A 19,965-nucleotide genomic window follows, 5' to 3' on the forward strand; every position below is an offset into this window, starting at 1 on the left:
GTGGGTTCAGTTCCGACTCAGGACTGGTGTGAAGGGTTGGTCTGTTTCTATATGTCCCGGAGATTAACTGGCAACCAGTCTGGAGTGCAGTCTGACTTGCGCCCGAATTTTGCTACTGTGAACTCCATTACACCCCTGACCCTAAACTAGATATGCAATATAGAAAATTGATTATACATGTATGAGTTATGACTGTGATTGGCTGGCCACCAGTCCAAGCTGTACCCCGCCTACTGTCTGAAGACACCTGGGACCGTCATGAGGATGAAACAGTTGGATAAGTTATAATTTTATTTTCAAAAAAATGAATATCCAAAATATCGACAGAAGTTTTTTTTAACTACATTTTTTATTACTATGTATAATTACTTATACATCGTGCATTTTAGACCTGACGCCAGTCGCCAATCGAGATTATTTGGGAACAAATTCAAGTTGTCTAGTCTTGCACCATGGACAGCTCCGTCATGACTCCATCCACGAGGTGTCGCACTTAAACTGTTTCTTCCCCGCAGAACGGAACTTAACACTGTTCCTTGTCGTATCACGGAGCTAAAACAGTGTGACACATTGATGATGAAGAAGCAGTACGTCACGCAAAACCCCACTCTCTTATCACTACTAATTTTAGTGTTTAGAGACTTCTGTGAATTTTATTAAGGCTTTGGCGATTCCATTTATTAAAACAATTATTTCAATGAATCGGAACCTATGTTAAAGTCACCCAAGAAACCCATGACGGACACCTAAGGAAAGGTCTGTTGTGGCTGCTCCTTCTTAGTTGACGTCCTCATATAAAGATGAGGCCCTACACCAAAGCAGTTTTAAAAGGGAAAAACTACATACAAGGTACGTTTTCCCCACCTCAGTGTGTATTTAGCGACACATTGAGTTGACTGTCCTGTTCGTGCTTGTTTAAAAAAAAATACAAATCTTTCACCTCAATTTCAATTAACATTTGAGATATAAGTTTTACAAATATTTCTGTAGTAAGACGCTAGAATAGGCCATTGCATGAAAAGGTAGTGGGGCGCACTCGAAACAATCACGATAGATTATGAATTTTGATGAATGGGTGAGAATTGAAAAGAAAGCAATAACAATCCAATCGGAGAAAACATTTACTTTTGACAAGATTTTTGGGGCCTCTTGAAATTCTGATGGTTGGCTGTGTTTGCCTAATGGTAAGGTCGCCTCTGAGTAATGTAGTTTACTGTATCTGTTAGTGATGGGTCCAGCGACACCGATGCGTCGACGCATGTGTCGGGCTCACAGAGCAATCCACGTGTCGTGCGTGCTGCTTCATGAGATCACATGATCAACACGTGTACTGCGTCGACGCAGTCCTGTGTCGACACAGTGCAGGTTGCGTGACACAGTCCTGGTGGCGTCGACTCAGTCCAGGGGGCGTAGACGAAGCAAAAGCCCGCCACACAGTGTTTATAAGGAAGTGCGTCTGGCAACACGATGCCACCTGCCGAAACAAGCCAGACCTCACCCTCATTCGAATAAAAATATACTGTATATTTGGCCAAAAAGGAAAACACACAGATTATCAGAAAAACGTGCCCGTCTGACTTCGAGCGTCGTGACGGCTGTCATATAATAGGCTATTATTATATGAGAAGTGCTTTATGAAAGGTATTACTGTACGTCATACTCCAGTTGATTGAGAGGTCCCGCCTATAAGAGGGAGTTCCAGGAAGTGACTGCGAGTGAGCACACCGCATGTTTGACGACTCTGCCACGTTGTTATTAAAAGTCACATAAAATGTAAACCATGTCTGCTGACCATCATTACATCAGCTAGGCTAGCTTAGCTGTTGTCGTAGTTCAAAGCTTCTTTAATATGTGGCGTGGGTTGCGTCGGCGCCGTAAGTACGTGCTCGCTCTCACGCGCGCACAGCAGAGCAGCGGACTATCAACTGCTGAGACGCGCTTCACTCGAGTGACGTTGCTACAGTACGTGCATATTATGGAGCAGCTTCCGGACAAACGCAAATTGTCCGCCGTGTAGAGCCATTTTGATCTCCTTTTGGAGAATAAGGTATTTATTCAAATCTCCTTGTCTCACCAAGTGCCTCTCGGATTTTTGACATGTCTTATTCCATTGTGTGTGTGTGTTCTCCACAGAAGGGGAAATAGCATGCAAGAAACGCAACAGACTGAAATTTAAAATACTGGAGCATCTTATTTTTCTAAATAAAAAATTGTGAAGACAAAGCCCACAAGCATCCTCATTCACATGATTTTCACACTATTGAAACACATTGAATGATACAAGATAAATACATGGATGTGAATGATATTGCATACACTTCATCATCAAATCAGTCAGTTCAGTCTGTCAAGTGGGTTGGCTGCAGGGATTTTGAAGGTCCAGCAGGTGGCAGTGGTCAGCAACACAGTATCAGCACAGTATCAACACAGTGTGTCAATGTGTCGACACGCCTCATGAGGCCTCATGGACCCATCACTACTGCATAACAGATAGTATCTGCATAACAGATATCTGTTACGCAGCTCTGATCTTTCAGAACCATGGCTATGCGTTCATCATGATATCATAGACATGAAAGCAGTGTTGTTTGATTTGGCTACTTCTGGATACAAATGTCCCACAATGTCCACAACCAGTCATCCGTGATTTGGGATTGAAGTTGATTATCATTCCATCACTTATTGTTATTTCCTCTTCTTTTCAGGTTCTTTTGCCATCTTGAGAAGGACTTCAACCAAAATGCCCATCCAGCGTGTGCCACTCTTCTTGTTAGCCTGCGGATCCTTCAATCCCATCACCAACCAGCACATGAGGCTGTTTGAGCTTGCCAGAGACCACATGCACAGCACAGGTTAGATGTCACTTGGGTGAATTTGACTTGTCAAGTAGTTACATTTTGTTCTTTGCTGCTTGTGTGTGTTACTAATGTGAGGTAGACAGATCGACACCTCCATTTTGACATCCCAATAAAGAAATGAAAATAGTCAACAACAGAGAACCATTGAAAATTTGATGTCAACAATTAATCAAACAACTTGAATCTGAAATTGGTTACAAAGAAAGAAAAACAAAGTGGAAATAAAATCTCTGGCTTTAAGCATTGCCGTGGTCCCTTTTCTAAATGGACAAATGTTAGTTCAGACTGAAATAGCTGAATGTGGCGCAATGGCAGCCAGCCTGGAGGAAAGACTCAATGTCAAAAGTTTGGGATTATTTACCATTTATGTACCACAACAGCACGCCACCAATCATCAACACAAGGTAACATAATGATGTTGGCTCAATCAAGATAGCCCAACATCACTATTTAGAACACATTGTAATACCCCCGTGAGTTCTCAAGGATAGACATATTCGCCAGTGCATTTTCGATGACTTTATTGAATGAACAAGCACATTCGGTCATACACAAGGTGCTGATGGCGACAACATGCAGACTTGCTTACAGCCAGCGAACTCCTCTCTCATTCGCTGACAATCACCAGGCCAGAACCCACCTTCTCAGGGTCATCGGCCTAGCTCGTACAGTAGAACCTGAGAATGGCGACTCCAAGTGGACAAACAAATACCTGCAACTCATATGCACAGACATTTTATTTAATTAATTGATTAATTCTAGTCTTTTTCGAAGAATAATAATTCTTCATCGTTCACCGTGATGAACCATTAGGTAACATCATACCACCTCGGCCAGTGCCAGAGTCAACTTTCAAACTACAATGGTTGTGTTTGCCGTCAACATCAGTTTGTTTCTTAACTGCAAACGCAACGTTGTGTTACAATTGAACTTCTTGACGTAACGTGTTCCACCAAAATTTCCACCAAAACGAACCAAAAATATATTCCTTTTTTTGTGTCATGTCCCCTGACCTAGAAGAAGGGAATTCATATTCTCTCCCCCGCAGGCCAATACCAAGTGATGGGTGGCATCGTGTCTCCTGTGAGTGACAGCTATGGGAAGCAAGGTCTGACACTGGCAAAGCACCGGATTGCCATGGCAAAGATGGCGCTCCAGAGCTCAAACTGGGTCAAAGTCGACGAATGGGAGAGCCAGCAGGCTGACTGGACTGAAACAGTGGTCACTCTGAGGTGAGAGGTCAAATTGTAATTACTCTGGACAGACTTTTAGCTGTTAATAAATACTAAGAAGCATTTTGATCACTAAATGTCAGCTCATTGTTTTGGCAATTTCACCTGACTGCCACCCAGGCATGGCGCTCGGCATATGCTGATCACGCACTGCTCATAGGGCATCAACAGCCTGGGGCGGCATCCAAAAAAAATCAAGCTTGTAAAAAGTCATAATAATAGATATTATAATAACATTATATAATATTTATAATAAAGATTTGTAAAGTATGTTAATAAATATATGGAATACAAAAATAACGTAGGCTTATTTACACGAAAACAGATTAATCTCCTGCACTGCACTGACCTCTCGCCAGTCTAGCTTTGGCGCGCCGTCACCCCTCTCTCTTACATTCCCTGGTTCCCGACCAAAAACCTGCTGTACCTCAAGAAATGCCAGTGCCGATTGCTTTATACAAGCTCGCCAAAAACAATCCAAAACGCTTTTGTGGAAAGATTGTGACTTGCACATTGCTTATGTTATGAAAATTAAATAGACTTTTACGAGACAAAGTTGTTTTATATGCAATGACGATGCCGACATTTTTCGAGAAGTTCATAGGGCAAGAGTGACATCTATTGATGAAACTAATTTGAAAAAAAAATCGCTAAGCTGTGTCGATTTCTCCCTTTCATATTCACTGTTTTCACATTATGTCCAGAATATTTATATGGTGCCCTGTCAGTCCTTGATTACAAAGGTAGAATACTGAAATTTTCAGAAGAACATAATTTAGACTCCTTATACCGTATTGGCCCGAATATAAGACGGCCCTGATTATAAGACGACCCCCTCTTTTTCAAGACTCAAGTTTGAAAAAAGACTTTTTGAACACCAAATAAATTTTTATACAGAAAATAATTACAGTACATCTGAAACAAATAATTATAACAATACATTTGAGAGAAATAGCATGTTATTTTGCCTCATTCAAATCTTAATATCTGAACATTTAAATATGTAAACTAAAGTGCAATCACATTCGTAAATGAATGGCTTCTGGTTTTTGAAATGTAAATGACATCATAACTTCTCCTCAGCTGCCGGTTAACCTGGCCGATCTTCGACCCACTTTTCTCCAGAGTGTCGTTACGTTTCTCCAGTTATCTCTTCTATTATTTTCTTCTCTTTTCTTTCTTACCGCTATTTTTTATTTTTCTTCTTCGTGCTACCGCTATTTTTATTTTTATTCTTTGTGACAGGGGTTCACTTTGGCCTGGGTAGTCAAGTTCAGAATTCGCTTCAGTGATATCTGGCGCCATCTAGCGTCGTGAATGATTATAATGTCTAGACCCCGAATATAAGACAACCCCCACTTTTTCAGTCTTATGTCAATGCAAAAAACACCGTCTTATATTCGGGCCAATACGGTATGTATATTTTCTGAATACATGATCAATGTTTCAATATGTTCAATGTCATGTTTCTGTTTCTGACCAACAGGTGGCGCTGCAGGGCTCCTCCTTCAGCTGCACACCTGTTGGTCTTTATGTGATTATTGCTATAAGGGACTCCCGGCACGACCACTCAGGGTCATGTTTGTTTCTAGCTCATGTTTTGTTCATGTCTCGTTCATGTTTTGCTCTCGGTCTCGATAATGTTCTCGCTCATGCTACAGTCACAGTTAGTTTTTAGCTTCAGCTACTTTGGATTTTTGCTTTCTTCATGTCTGAGTTCTGGATTTAGTTTTTCTCTTTGTTTAAAATACAATTCGTCAAGTACACCCTGGTCCTCCCTCTCTCCTGCTTTTTTTGGGTCCATACTGTCATGTTTCTGTTTGTGACCAACAGGTGTGCAGCTGCAGGAGGAGCCCTATAGCGCCACCTGTTGGTCACAAACAGAAACATGACATTCAAGGAGGAACTCAAGGCCAAATGAAAGTTTCAGATGATCATTCATGTTTCTAACAGTAGTGGCGTTTTCTTTAAATTTCAAATTATTTTCTTTTTTCAATTTGAGTATGCAGTAATCCCTCGTTTATCGCGGTTAATGGGGACCAAAACCACCCGCGATAAAGGAAAATCCGCGAAGTAGCGACCAATTAACATATACATTCAAAAAAATTGCCCCACGTGGGCCTTTGCGCTTGAGCAGAGCGCACTAACACACACACACACACACACACACACACAGGCTAGCATCCCTCGGTGTGCAGCAGACGTGTTTATGATTAGTCAATTAAGGATGATTAGACAATTAAGGATGGAAGAGACCTGCTTTTGTTCTTGTAAGCCTCCTCTCTCTCTTTCTCTCTCTCTTTCAGCCACACACACACACACACATGCACTACTAGCAGCATGTAAACAACACTTTAACACTGATTAAAGATCAAAGAGTAACCCGTGATAAGACAAAAAGAAGATGCACAGCCAATCAACATGGCTTTACATCTTCTCAGCCCCCCCCCCCCCCCGCCCCTTCACCCCACATGTACTGTATATGTTGCTCTATGTGACTCACTGTTGTTTTGCTGCTTCTTTCACTGTTTCACTACTTCTCGCGGACCGTTTGCGGACTTTTTGCGGACTTCCAAAAAATATATATATATTTTTAACGAATATGTTTGAAAAAAATCCGCGATGCACCGAAGCCGCGATAAACGAACCGTGAAATAGCGCGGGATCACTGTAGTGCCATTCTCAGTGTTTTATCAAGACTTAATTATTATTATTTGTCTTATTTTTGTGAAAGTTTTTGAAACATTAATATTTTGGTCTGCATTTGGTTTGTGTGGTGAGCCATGTCAGCCGTGTGGAGATACTGAAGGTCAGCATGGGGGCTAATACTTTGGGCCGACTGCAAATTATGCGCTACTCGGGTGGCAACAGGGAGTTTCGAGCTCTGTCACCGCTTCGTCCTGCTCATCCCGTTTACAAAGTACAGTACAAATGTCATCAATAAATACGATGAAATAAATACTTTATTGCTTTGCTAACATTTAATATGCAACATTTTGAGTTTATCCACATACATTGATCACGCCTCATTGAGCTTTTTACCGCACTGGGCACATTTTCCTGCGGGTCTGGTTAAAGGACTGACTTGAACAAGATTGAAGCCCAGAAAATGTCAAATGAGGCATACAATTAAGCTGATTATTTACAGTTTAATTTTATCCATCCATCCATTCTCATCACAGCTTATCCTGAGCAGGGCCGCAGGGTTGCTGGAGCCTCTCTCAGGTGACTTTAGGCGGAAGGCAAACTACACCCTGGTCTGGTCGCCAGTCAGTCACAGGGCACGTATAGAGACAAACGACCATTCACACCCACATTCACATTGTCACTGAGTGGGAACCGATCCCACGCTGCCCGCACACAAGTCGGGCGTGTGTACCACTACACCATCAGCCACCTTAGTTTAATTTTATACTGCAAAAATAAACATAATGTGCATTTAAATTAAGTACAAAGAATATTTACTTCAAGGCTTAAATAATCATTGTAACATACCATGTGAAATTATGAATGTACCGGGCCAGTGTCAGTTCTGGCGGGGTCAACACAACATGGCTAATGGAGCACCCGACAGCGTCAGCGCCCAAAAAGGCTTCATGTAGCATCCTGACTTTATTTGTCCTGTTGCTGTTTCGTTTTATGACTTGCAGTTGCATGGTCAGTATCAGTGTCATCCTCTGGTTCCTTGAAAATCACTTTACAACGTGAAATTGCCTGCTTCCAAGTTCCAACATTCCGGAGTAGAGCATCACCAGCCACGGTTGAAAGCAAGTGTCGCTCGCTATGTGGTTGCCATCACCACGCATGGAATTATCTGAATAACCGAAGCCGTAACAACTGTGTTAACTTGCACTTTGCACAAGCTATATTCTGTCTGTAATGCTCCTTGTTCCCCAATTTTCTTGGATTGCCGCGTGAAAGCGGCTGTTATTTCTTCTTGCTAATTTGGTCAATCCCCCCTCAGCTTGCTTCATTCAACCACCTCAATTTTTTGCATTGGCCTTACCCCTCTTTCTCATGATTCCACACAAATCCCCTTACGACCGTTGCTCCTCCCAATCACATTGTTGTTTCTGATCTGCATTTGCGTAACCTAGGTGCTGATCATGACATAAAGCGGCCCGTTGTTTCCAGGCGCCGAGCACCACCCCTCGTTTCACCAACCAACACTCGTAATAGAACTGCTGTAAGAAGCTTAGCAGAGAGACGCACAAGTGAATTTTTTTTCACAGTTATTCCCTCAGATTTAGTTCCATCTGATTAATAAGCGTCATTCAGCATTTGAATAATACACAAGTAGTCAAATATGCCAGAAAATCTTTTTACATGGTTTATATTTCACATGGAGTTAACTAACTTCACACCTTTTTCCTGACAGGCATCATTATGGTCGTATTCTAAACGAGTATGAACAGAGGATACTTGAAGACTCCAGTGGAATCAGAGGTCACTCACAAAGTAAGAATTTACTACCCACAAAACCATAAAAAGTCCCTTTCCCTTTTGGGATGAATTTTTTACTGTAGTATCTTCCTGCCCAAAAATATTTTTACCAGCTACAATCAGGTTCGGAACAATTGAATCCAGAAAGTAACTCAACTAAATTACTAAACTCATTGCCATGGGGGTCGGGCGTACGGACGTATAATCCTAATAGGGATAAATGTGCTTGGTTACAAAAAAATAAATAAATGCAAAATTCAGTCTTATCTGTGTACCTATTGCCACATGGCTACCCGCCAGTGATTTGGGGACCACTGTGCTAAGATACACAAATGCTGCATTGGAACGATTGGTGGTTTGCCAATTGTTTGAGTGTACAAAAGCACATGGTTATCACTGAAATCTTTTCTTTTGCATATATTGCTCTTTTACAAGCTTAGAGTCAGCGTGAAGGATTTGTATCGAGCAATGCGTTACAACACGTGCTTGAGCAAAAGCCGACTGCCGGTTTCAGAGTATTAGAGATCATGTTAATACGGCGCTTTTAAGACTTTGTTCGCGACCACAGGTCGCATTGGTTTGCATTGTTGCACAACTAACAACTCACCTGCTAGCGCAACATGTATGGGCCCTTTCAATGCTGAGTCAGTGGACATTGAACTGGCTGAATGTAACTGAATTGGACAACCGCGAAACAAAATGCAGTCAGCAACTGCCACCCTCACACAAGGCGATTGACCCTCGCACATATAGCAGTTATTGTGAATTTTGCCATTCACATCCTTACTTAGAGTGGTCCCCAACCCCCGGGCCGCGGACCGGTACCGGTCCGTGGGTCTTTTGGTATCAGGCCTGGCAGAAAGAATAAAGAACTTATATTCCGTTTTATTTATTTCGGAATCTGGAAGATGTTTTCTTTTGAAAAATGACCGGATTCTCTGTTACATCCGTCTACTCTACTGTGTGTCACTCTTGACGCAGGTCAAGGCGCGCTTCTCGGTCACGTGATAGGTTACCGCTAAAATGAAACCCAGACGATAGCAAAATGAGTAAAAAACGAACATGTTTGGGAAGGGGAAAAGACCCAGCCAGGAGACAGAAAATGGGCCTACGACTTTCAAGAAAAAGAAGGCTACATTTAATGGATAGTATCAAGAGTCCTACTTAAAATACTGATTTATCTCAATGGGGGATTCCCACGCAACAAGGCCACTCTGCATAATATGCGGCGATGGTGAGTCGTACTTTTCATGCACTTTGCATTTGTGGTGTATCTTATTTTGAAGGCACGTTTAAATGTGACGATTGCGACCAGAGTGTTGTGACCAGATAGAACGTTCCTCGTGTCATGATTCGTGTTTATTATAATGGTTAGAAAATATCACTGTTTTCATATTATTTTGTTGTATTCATCCGCCACACCTTAAAGACCAGTCCTTGAAAATATTATCTGACATTAAACCGGTCCATGGGTCAAAAAAAGGTTAGGGACCGCTGACTTCAAGAATGGCATGTTGTGCAAAAAAGTATGTTATTACTGAATAGTTAGGCATGTGTTTTTCAGAAGGCCTAACTATTGAGTTACAATTTTGGTTCATCCAGCAAATCACCAAAAGTCGGCTATTCTAATCTAATGTCTCACACACAGAGGCCCAGACAAGGCATTGGGAAAAAAACAATGGAAATTGTGGCCACAATATATGGCAAATATGACGTGCCTGAAAAAAGGTTATTTGCGGCCAACCACAGCATACCAAATCCGTTCCTTGGAAAGGAACTGCAATATGCAATGTCTGCAAGAGGCTCTGAGTAACGCTGAGTCCTGATGACAACATTACATTTGCGGTCTGCATTTGAAGGATTCGGGCGGCCCGGTAGTCCAGTGGTTAGCACGTCGGCTTCACAGTGCAGAGGTACCGGGTTCAATTCCAGCTCCGGCCTCCCTGTGTGGAGTTTGCATGTTCTCCCCGGGCCTGCGTGGGTTTTCTCCGGGTGCTCCGGTTTCCTCCCACATTCCAAAAACATGCATGTCAGGCTGATTGGACGCTCTAAATTGTCCCTAGGTGTGAGTGTGGGCATGAATGGTTGTTCGTCTCTGTGTGCCCTGCGATTGGCTGGCAACCGATTCAGGGTGTCCCTGCCTACTGCCCGAAGACGGCTGGGATAGGCTCCAGCACCCCCCGCGACCCTAGTGAGGATCAAGCGGTTCGGAAAATGGATGGATGGATGGATTTGAAGGATTCTTCACATTATAGACCACGGCCTCCGACGGAGGACCCGGCTTTCCTTCTCATTTTCTGAACCTCTTTTTCCCTGCAGGCATTCCTCCTCAGCTCAAGCTTCTGTGTGGAGCTGATTTCCTGGAAACCTTCAAGATTCCCGGCCTGTGGCGGGATGACCACATGGAGGAGGTGGTCGGGGGCTTTGGTTTGGTGTGCATTAGTCGAGGCGGGCTGCAGCCCGAGCAGACGGTGCACGAATCGGACACCCTTTGGCGTTACAGACAAAACATCTTCCAGGTCAGTGACTGGCAAATTGTGAATCGGTAAATGAGCACCCTCTTGTGGCATGGAAAGAATCACTCAATTAAATCTTCAAACTGTGCAGTTTTCATGCTGCGAGCAAGATTTGAATCTCGCCTCACTTCACTCCTCCCTCCCTCCCCTGGCGTTCCTGACCAAGGCCACACCCCTCACAAATGTGCACTTGACATGCACTGTATGTAAAATGTGCACAGTATACAAGCCGACATGAGTTGCCAAACACGAAATGTTACCGGTTATCTTTCTTAGAATGTACAATTTAAAAATATTCGATGCAGCTGTTCGCATTGGAAATTAATATTACACCTTTGCCCCTTGAGAGCTTTGCATTTCCTGATTTTTAACTTTTGTTGATCACTGGAGTTCCATAATGTGTCTGAGAAAATTATCAGTGTGATGCTGCTGTGTGGGTCAGCCGGCAGACTGAGTCTACGTGAGGGTGCATGTGCGTGAAAATGATTGACACACTCTTCCTACTGTCTCTGATAGGCCCGGTTCTGTCATGCCATCTTAAGTTTTAAAATAATAATAATGAAAATGCAGTTATAGGCATAAGATTCGACCAGAGAGGGATTCTTTTTCAAAAAAATATTCTACTGTCAGGTCATACTTTTTTTTTTTAAGCAAACGCCACCTTAGCATTGCAGCCGGACCGAACCGAGCTGTCATGCACCGTGCGGGGCTCGCCCACTAGCTGTGCTGAAATGTGTTCCAGGTGAAAGAATGGGTAAGGAACGAGACCAGCGCAACAGAGGTCCGGCGGGCTCTCCGACGGGGATTGAGCGTCAAATACCTGATCCCAGACTCTGTAATAGAATACATTGAGCAGCACAACCTCTACACCGAGGACAGCGAAAGGAGAAATGAGGGCATGGCTCTGAGGCCGCTCGCCAAACAAGCACAGCAGCGCTTTGAAAGTCTGGATGACTGACACACATCAACACGTGTCCCAAGAGTTCCACGAGCCGATGATGCACCAGCTCTACATACGTACGGACGGAGCGTGTCTAGCCTCACGGTGCTTGGCACTTGAGGCTTGTGATGGTGTGGTCAGTCATTCTGCCGGTGGAGTAGGGGGCAGCTTTCATGCAGGTCTGGCTACCGGCAGAGAATCTGGGTGACTGACAAGCGTGAGCTGATCATAAGACATCCTTGAAGTATGAAGTCAATCACAGATCCGTGCTTCTCTTCTCCCAGGGTCACGGGGATTTAATTTACTCTGCTGCAGTGTGGTGGAGATAATATCAATGTCACTGATGTTGGACGTGAACTGGATTCGCAGAAAAGATATTCACCAGCCTTTGCTCTACTTCACTTCATGGACATGTCATGTTCACTTTGTGGATGAAGTTTTCTGTTGCAGTTCTGTTTCGCCTTTGGCATGTTGCTCTGCCTACTCCTGCCCCCCCCGCCCCCTTCCTCCTCTGTTCTCCTCTCCCTCTCTGCAGTGTTGGAGTGTGGCAGGAGACGGGGCCGAACTCAGAGGGGGAGACCCACCACTTCACCTTTGCCACATATGCTTGAATAGGTGGCAGCCTATTTAACCAGCTTCTCCCATTGTTCTCTGCTGGAAGATCCTTGCCGTGCCCACTGTCTCGCCATGTTGCTGATTTTCCTCCTGCCACGCGTTCAAGCCTCAAGAGTCACCTAGTGATCTAGTTTATTTTGTTTTCACAAGTATGTCCCTGAAGAAGGTGATTTTCAGTTGCTACTTTGTTTTCTTGAGTATATAAGAGTTTTGTTTTTGAGTATATTAATTTTGTGTTGCTACTTTGGAAAACATTTTTATTTTTGGTGCCTATCTCTGCTTCCTGGGTCCGGGCCTTTTTATTTCCGTCACATCTCATAATATTTTCTCTCCTAAATGTTTTCCATTTTTCATGTGTGCGGTGTCACAATGTTGGGAGTGAAAAACTTTTTTTTTAAACTACCGGTATACTATTTGGCTGGTGCGCTTCTTTTTCTTTTTTGGGTGTTGTAATGGCCGCATTTTTTTTCCATCTCCAGGTTTAAAATACATGTTTTGTCCCCATAAAAACTACGAGTGACCACAGATCACACATGAATTATTATTTGTCCATAGGGCAGGCATGTCCAGCTCCGGGCCTGGAGGGCCACTGTCCTGCCTGTTTTCCAGCTTTCTGGGCTGCAACATACCTGCTTCAGATGGTCAGCTCATCAGCCAGCTCTGAAGCAGCATTAGAATGATCCTGATGATTTGAATCAGGTGTGTTGCTCCTGGGAGAGCTAGAAAACAGGCAGGACAGCGGCCCTTGAGGACCGACTTTGGACAGCCCTGCCATAGGGCCAGTGGTTAGCCCGTCGACCTAACAGTGCAGAGGTCGTGGGTTCGATCCCGGCCCTGGGCTTACTGTGTGGAGTTTGCATGTTCTCCCCGAGCCTGCCTGGGTTTTCTCCGGGTACTCCTTTCTCCCACCTTCCAAAAACATGCATGGCAGGCTGATTGAACACTCTAAATCAGGGGTCTTCAACTCCGGGCCAAGAGGACTACTGTCCTGCCTGTTTTCCAGCTTTCCCAGGAGCAGCACACCTGATTCAAATAATCAAGATCGTTCGAATGCTGCTTCAGAGCCGGCTGATGAGCTGATCATGTGAATCAGGTGTGTTGAAGCCGGGAAAACTGGAAAACAGGAAGGATGGTGGCCCTCCAGGCCCGGAGTTGGACATGCTTGCTCTAAATTGGATATTATATCCAAATAGGTGTAAGTGTGAGCACGGATGGTTGTTTGTCTCTGTGTGCCCTGCGATTGGCTGGCAACCGGTTCAGGGTGTCCCCCATCTACTGCCCGAAGCATAGGCTCCAGCAGCCCCTGCAACCCTTGTGAGGCTAAAGCGGATCGGAAAATGGATGGATGGATGTTTGTCCATATATACTCTGCGACTGGCTGACGACCAGTTAAGGGTACTGGGATAGGCTCCAGCTCACCTGCAACCGGTTGTGTTTATTATTTTACCTCATGTTAACTGTTTTGTTAAGCACTTTGTTACAGCTGCAGCTGTTGTGAAAGCGCTATATAAATCAGCATGTATTGTATTGTAAACACTGTAGAAAATGGATGGATGAAGGGATGTTTAGTTGCTTAGTTGTGTCTGCCAGATCTTCCTGACAGCTGCTAAACTATTGGAGGTATTTCCTTCTGACTTGTGAAGGCTCATTGGCATCTCTTTTGAAAAGAACATGTGTTCCTATGCTGCGGTGTGAGATTAGTAAATGAAATGAGTTTTTCAACAAAGCCAAGGCCTTGACGAGCCTCTTTTGTTTCATTCCTTTTGTCTGTCTTTTTTTTCAGCTCGGGGGATCGTGCTTCTGGAACTCCTCATTCAGGCTATTTTAATACAGTCGACACATGTTCTGCGTCGAGTTGCTGTATCTTCTGTTTTTACTGAAAGTAACTCATTATAAGAATAAATCAGGGCTCAGGGCCAACACGTGGCGTTATATATATGGACCTGAAGGAAGTTCACTTATCCTAATCCCTCATAGACGTTGTAAGCACACTGCGAAATGAAGCACACACAGGTGCATTGTATATTATGTGGGCCTGTACAGTTCCAGCCAAGGATAAATCGAAGCGAGGCTTGCGTGATTTTAGCATGAGCTGGGAAATGGGAGGTGAAAAGAAAAATGAAAACCTGGCACGTAATCGGATTAGGGGTTGAGTTTGCTTCAAATGGGAGATTCTGACGGCGGGATTTGCACAAGTGGCCTTCCGCGACTACCTCCTCGACCACTCAGAGTAAGGGAACCCCTGGAGAAGCTGCCAAAATGCCGGTGGATCTGAACGGATACTGGAAAATGATTTCCAATGACAACTTTGAGGAGTACCTCAAGGCTCTTGGTGAGTTTGTCAGGAAGAAATTGCCTTACCCTTCCAACTGACATGTTGTGGGTCTTTTAATTGGTGCTTTTCCATGATTGACAGATTGTATTATTTTCTTGCTGCTAATTAAAAATAAAACCACTCACTACATTTTGAAATAATCTCACCAGGAGAAGTAAAAAGTGTAGAATGTCTTGGCTGAGAACAAATAACAATGTATTTTCATCTGGGCACTTTGTTGTAGATGTTAATGTTGCCATTCGGAAAATTGCCACTTTGCTGAAGCCGGACAAGGACATTGTCCATGAGGGGGATCACATCATCATCAAAACCCTCAGTACCTTCAAAAACTACAACATGGATTTCTATGTGGGCAAGGAGTTTGAGGAGGATCTGTCCGGGGTGGATGACAGGAAGTGTATGGTGAGCACTGATGTGACTCAATGTGAAGGTGGTGATTTGAAATGTCGAGGAAGAGTAACAGACATTTCATTAAACGTGTTTATTCTTGTGGTTGCAGAAATCTGTTTCCAACCTTTTGACCCTCTCCATGTAGCCAAATAGGGAGGTGTTTCTCATTTAGCCCCTCTAAATGAGAAACACCTCCCTGAGCTTTACCCTCTGATCTCATTGGATTGTGCGGTTGCATGACTGTGAGTGGGTGCACAAAATATGAGAGGTTGTAATATTTACATACGGTAAAAAACAGTGGCAACCCATACGTTCAGTACCTCGGACTTGAGGGGGGCGTTCGTCCGACTTCATTTGTCTCTAAATACCATCTCTGTCATCTCGTAATTTTAAAAACCACCAATACTTTACAAAACCACTGTATAACAGCACTCGCCTGTGCGGCGTACGTCATTTGGAGCAGTTCAGAATTGTTGTAATCTAATAGCATGACAAAAACTAAAATATTAATTAATAAGTCAAACTTACAACAGGTGCCGGTTATTAAATGTGTTCAGACCTACACTAACTTGTTTGGCTCGTCAAACTTGTCTTGCTCTGACCAACCAATTAGAGGACAGGAAAATGCTGACGTTCTTGTGAGCCAGCTTGTGAACTTGAAATCCACCTGGCTATAGAAACAGCCCCTTTTTGCGTCTACAGTTATATGAGCCAGCACTACTGATTGTGAAAGCTCTGGGCCGGCTGGATGTATATGGCAACACAAATAGGCTGACAGTTGACTGAACAGAGAAAAATCTAACATGCACAACATGGACATGCTGGAAGCAATGAAGCCAAGACAAACACTATGAAATGAAGAGAAATAGACTGTTAAGAATAAAGAATAAATGCAGTTTCTGGAACAAATAGCACAAACCCAATTCCAATGAACTTGATGTTGTGTTAAACATAACATATAAACGAATACAGATGATACAAACTAATACACATTATTGGTTTTGTCAAATAATCATGAACTTAGAATTTGATGGCTGCAACATGTTCCAAAAAAGCTGGGTGGAACCGGTGGCCAAAAAAGACTGAGCAAGTTGAGGAATGCTCATCAAACACCTGTTTGGAACAGGTGAACAGGTGGGTGCCATGATCGGGTAGAAAAGGAGCTTCCCTAAATTGCTCAGTCATTCACAAGCAAAAATGTGGTACGGTTCACCTCTTTGTGAAGAACTGCATGAGAAACAGTTGCTGGACAATGTTCCTCAACGTACAATTGCAAGGAATTGAGGGACTGACAGTCTATGGTCCATAATATCATCAAAAAGGCAAGAGAATCTGGAGAATCCACTGCATGTGAGCAGCAAGGCTGAAAAAGCAACATTGAATACCCGCGACCTTCCATCCCTCAGGCGAAACTGCATCAAAAATGTGTCAAGGATATCAGCACATGTGCTCAGGAACACTTCGGAAAACCAATGGCGGTCGATACTGTTGGCGCGACATCCAAATGTGCAAGTTCAAAGTGTACTGTGCACAGCAAAAGCCATTTCTCAACAACAGCCAGAAACGCCGCTGCTGAAAGTCATCCTTTATACCTTGAGAGAGAAACTGTGGTTTGGTATCCTGATTACAGGTAAACTCTAATCTTATTTAAAGGCTGAGGGCCAGGGTCACATGCATCTGTTATGATCTGATATTATCGTCATGTTGACATCTTTACGTGTATGTGTTAACCACAGGTACTATTGATGATTGATTTTTCTGTCGGGGTTGATAACTGTCCATATATACTAACGGAATACATCTCTCATCTTGACCTGTACACTCAGACCACCATCACCTGGGAAGGAGATAAACTGGTGTGTGTACAGAAAGGGGAGATTGAAGGAAGAGGTTGGACCCACTGGGTGGACGGAGACGAGCTTCATCTGGTAAGGACACATCATCGGCACCCACCATGAATATGAATCGCACGTTTTGGATGCTTCAATCCAGGTCAGGAAATGCCTCTCGGCACATATGCACGCCGCATATATTTTGTCCTGCAATTCCAAGCCAACTTCACTTGTGGTGTGCTCAAGAGAGTCTTAATTTCCAAGAGTTACTTTATCAATCCGACGGCACGTTAGCTGACGATGAGACGCCAATCAAAATTGGTAAAAATCCGCCATACAGAGAGAGATGAGACAATTGTCATTTTAAATGTTTGGATTTTATTCCTCCCACAAACTTGAAACAAATTCTTGATACAAACACGCATAAACCTCTTAAAAAACACAACTATTTTATCAAGAACATGAATTGGGGAATGAACAGTTCTCCAACTAAGACAAACATGCTTGCTTCAAGCTATTTGTCACCCTCCGTTATTGTAAAACTGATACATAGCCTACTGACTTTAAGCCACATTTTACTCATAGTTTGGCTGGTCCTGTGACATACTCAGGTCTGACTTATATGTATTTATATTAGAGCTCGGACTCGAACTCAAAATCCCCACTCTATTCTTGTTGACAGCCAACGAGTTCTGGTTGGATTCGATAGTTTGGCTTCTAACTTCATACATTTTCTTTTCTTTTGAGTTTAAAACGGCTTTCCTTAACCAGAATCCTGTGTCGCATTGTGGCCAAATGCAGAAAACATGGTCGATTATTGCGCCTTTTGGTGCTGTAAATCGTAAATGCTTGATGTGACAGATGTCACATGCTAAACTAGCAAGCTAGCTGGTGAAACAGTCCCTTCTTTTGTTCTGTCAGAGGCAGCGGCAAAGTAACGACATACAGCACCTCACATTGGTTGCAATGACTGTTTCTTCTTTTTCTTCTTCTTCTACATCCTTTTGGCGGTTTCCAAATACGTGTGGTATATCTTCTTTAGAGTTGCTTTTATATTGTAAAAACCCATAAAAGGAATATACAGTAGCTAACAGATCTTCAATATGCTTATATGTTTGTGTGAGGATGCTCAGATGACAGATACTATCACTCCATCTATTTATTTTCTAAAGTGCTTATTGCGCATTCGGGTCACGCTCAAATGTGTACATATAGACAAGTTAGTGATGAATGAACCTCCCATGTTTTTGAACTGTGGCCACAGTCCGAGAAAATTCTGAGGAAATCTGGAACTGCGATCCAAACACATAACCTCAAATTTGAGCGACACACATGCTAACCACTCTTTCACTGTGCTGCCCCACAATAACATGTTCTTTTCTTGATTTTGCAGTTGTAATTTGTTACAAACACTTAACTGAGTCCTCTTTCAAATCTTATCTCATGATTTATAGTCGCTAATAAAAACATTCCCATGTGAAAAGAAGTCTGTGAAGTCATGACCATGACTGTGTTAAAGCTGAAGCCAAAAGGAATCAGCTGCATTATTTAATTTCAGTGACGGCTCAAAGTTATGCTTTCAGGTAGCAGCCATCAGGGCATCAGAGGAGAGACTGAAGGAGCCTTTGATTTTCAAGCAGCAGTGATTTCTGGTGGGAGTAAACAGTGTTGCAAGACACAAGAAAATGGTCCAGCTTTGCATGGAATGGATTTGGGGGAGTGCATTAAGAGAATCACATTGGGCCACCATTTTAATGGCAAATGGAATTTTCCTCCTCTTCCTCCCACGTTTCAAAGACATGTGAGTTAGGTTCATTGAAGACTGAATGCAGCAGTGTCTTGGGATACGAGTGACTCAATGTACGAGATTTTCGAGATATGAGCTGTCGTTCGGACGGCATGTTGCTTTAGCTTGGGATACAAAACAAAACAATACAAAAAGATGGATGTTTTTTGACACTCCCGATTGAAGTTGATTGCCAAACTAAACACAAAACAAAGAGAATTAAAATGTGTGTTTTTCCAACAACCGCATAGCTTTACTTTAGATACATTTGTTTCGGTCAACATACACTTTTACGTCAAAGAGACACCACACAAACACTTTCTAATTTTTGGTGACACTTTACAGTGGTTATTCAGACCTTTTTAATCCTTTGACCCAATACTGTGAGTGTGATTGCAGCATAAGTGCAATCTTTATATGGCAATCTTGCTGAATGTTGCCCTCTCTTCAACTTGTGTTTAATTTCTTTCTAGGAGCTGAGAGCTGGAGGAGTTGTCTCCAAGCAGGTCTTCAAGAAGTCCTAAAGGGGCTCAGAGGCCCATTGAGATGATACCCCCCCCCCCACCCCCACCCCCCGCTGACATAGCATCCAACATCCCATTTAGTCCATTCTCATGCTCTCATCCACAATAAAAATTTCCGCCAGGATAGTAAGTCACCAATATATCATCCACGATTACCTTGCTCTGTCAAAGACCGCTGGAAAAAGCAACCTAGCATGCATCCCCAACCGCTCTGTATGCATAAAAGCATAGATGATGTTTAGAGTAGCTGATCAGACGGGTGGACCGCACTGATGGATCTGGATGCAACCAAGTTGAGTGTAGTTGAGGGATGCAAGTGTCTTTAGTAAGAATATCATGTAAATAAATTATATTCCTCACAATTCTTTGGGGTCACTGATAGGAAAATAAATAAATCACGAAAATGTAATCCAACACTGCCTTGTCATCTCCCCTTTCTTGAGTGGTTTTCTTTAAAGGATAAATTCTGTTGAAATATTTTGAGACAGGAGATT

General features: G+C 43.1%; 2 protein-coding genes across 2 annotated transcripts; both read left to right on the top strand.

The window, feature by feature from the left end:
* The first annotated feature begins 580 nt into the window (after positions 1-580).
* On the top strand, positions 581-14,330 carry nmnat3 (nicotinamide nucleotide adenylyltransferase 3). The gene is made up of 6 exons (XM_086128841.1): positions 581-849; positions 2,706-2,852; positions 3,907-4,090; positions 8,469-8,548; positions 10,853-11,052; positions 11,792-14,330. The coding sequence occupies exons 1-6, from the start codon at positions 801-803 to the stop codon at positions 12,005-12,007; spliced, it is 876 nt and encodes a 291-aa protein (XP_085984967.1). The 5' UTR covers positions 581-800; the 3' UTR covers positions 12,008-14,330.
* Positions 14,331-14,774: 444 nt separating this feature from the next.
* Positions 14,775-19,885, top strand: rbp1.1 (retinol binding protein 1, cellular, tandem duplicate 1). The gene is made up of 4 exons (XM_086128842.1): positions 14,775-14,936; positions 15,163-15,341; positions 17,156-17,257; positions 19,421-19,885. The coding sequence occupies exons 1-4, from the start codon at positions 14,864-14,866 to the stop codon at positions 19,469-19,471; spliced, it is 405 nt and encodes a 134-aa protein (XP_085984968.1). The 5' UTR covers positions 14,775-14,863; the 3' UTR covers positions 19,472-19,885.
* The last annotated feature ends 80 nt before the right edge of the window (positions 19,886-19,965 follow it).

Source organism: Hippocampus guttulatus, chromosome 14 (genome assembly GCF_054856545.1).
Source record: "Hippocampus guttulatus isolate MCC_2025c chromosome 14, RoL_Hgut_1.0, whole genome shotgun sequence".
Taxonomy (NCBI): domain Eukaryota; kingdom Metazoa; phylum Chordata; class Actinopteri; order Syngnathiformes; family Syngnathidae; genus Hippocampus; species Hippocampus guttulatus.

What these genes read in the sequence shown, in the direction of transcription:
- nmnat3 (XM_086128841.1), top strand. Translation starts at nt 801, where the DNA reads ATGAGGCCCTACACCAAAGCAGTTTTAAAAGGGAAAAACTACATACAA. An exon ending in GAAACAGTGGTCACTCTGAG is followed by an intron (nt 4,091 to 8,468) that starts GTGAGAGGTCAA and finishes TTTTCCTGACAG; the next exon opens with GCATCATTATGGTCGTATTC. An exon ending in ACAGACAAAACATCTTCCAG is followed by an intron (nt 11,053 to 11,791) that starts GTCAGTGACTGG and finishes AATGTGTTCCAG; the next exon opens with GTGAAAGAATGGGTAAGGAA.
- rbp1.1 (XM_086128842.1), top strand. Translation starts at nt 14,864, where the DNA reads ATGCCGGTGGATCTGAACGGATACTGGAAAATGATTTCCAATGACAAC. An exon ending in GGAGTACCTCAAGGCTCTTG is followed by an intron (nt 14,937 to 15,162) that starts GTGAGTTTGTCA and finishes ACTTTGTTGTAG; the next exon opens with ATGTTAATGTTGCCATTCGG. An exon ending in ACGGAGACGAGCTTCATCTG is followed by an intron (nt 17,258 to 19,420) that starts GTAAGGACACAT and finishes ATTTCTTTCTAG; the next exon opens with GAGCTGAGAGCTGGAGGAGT.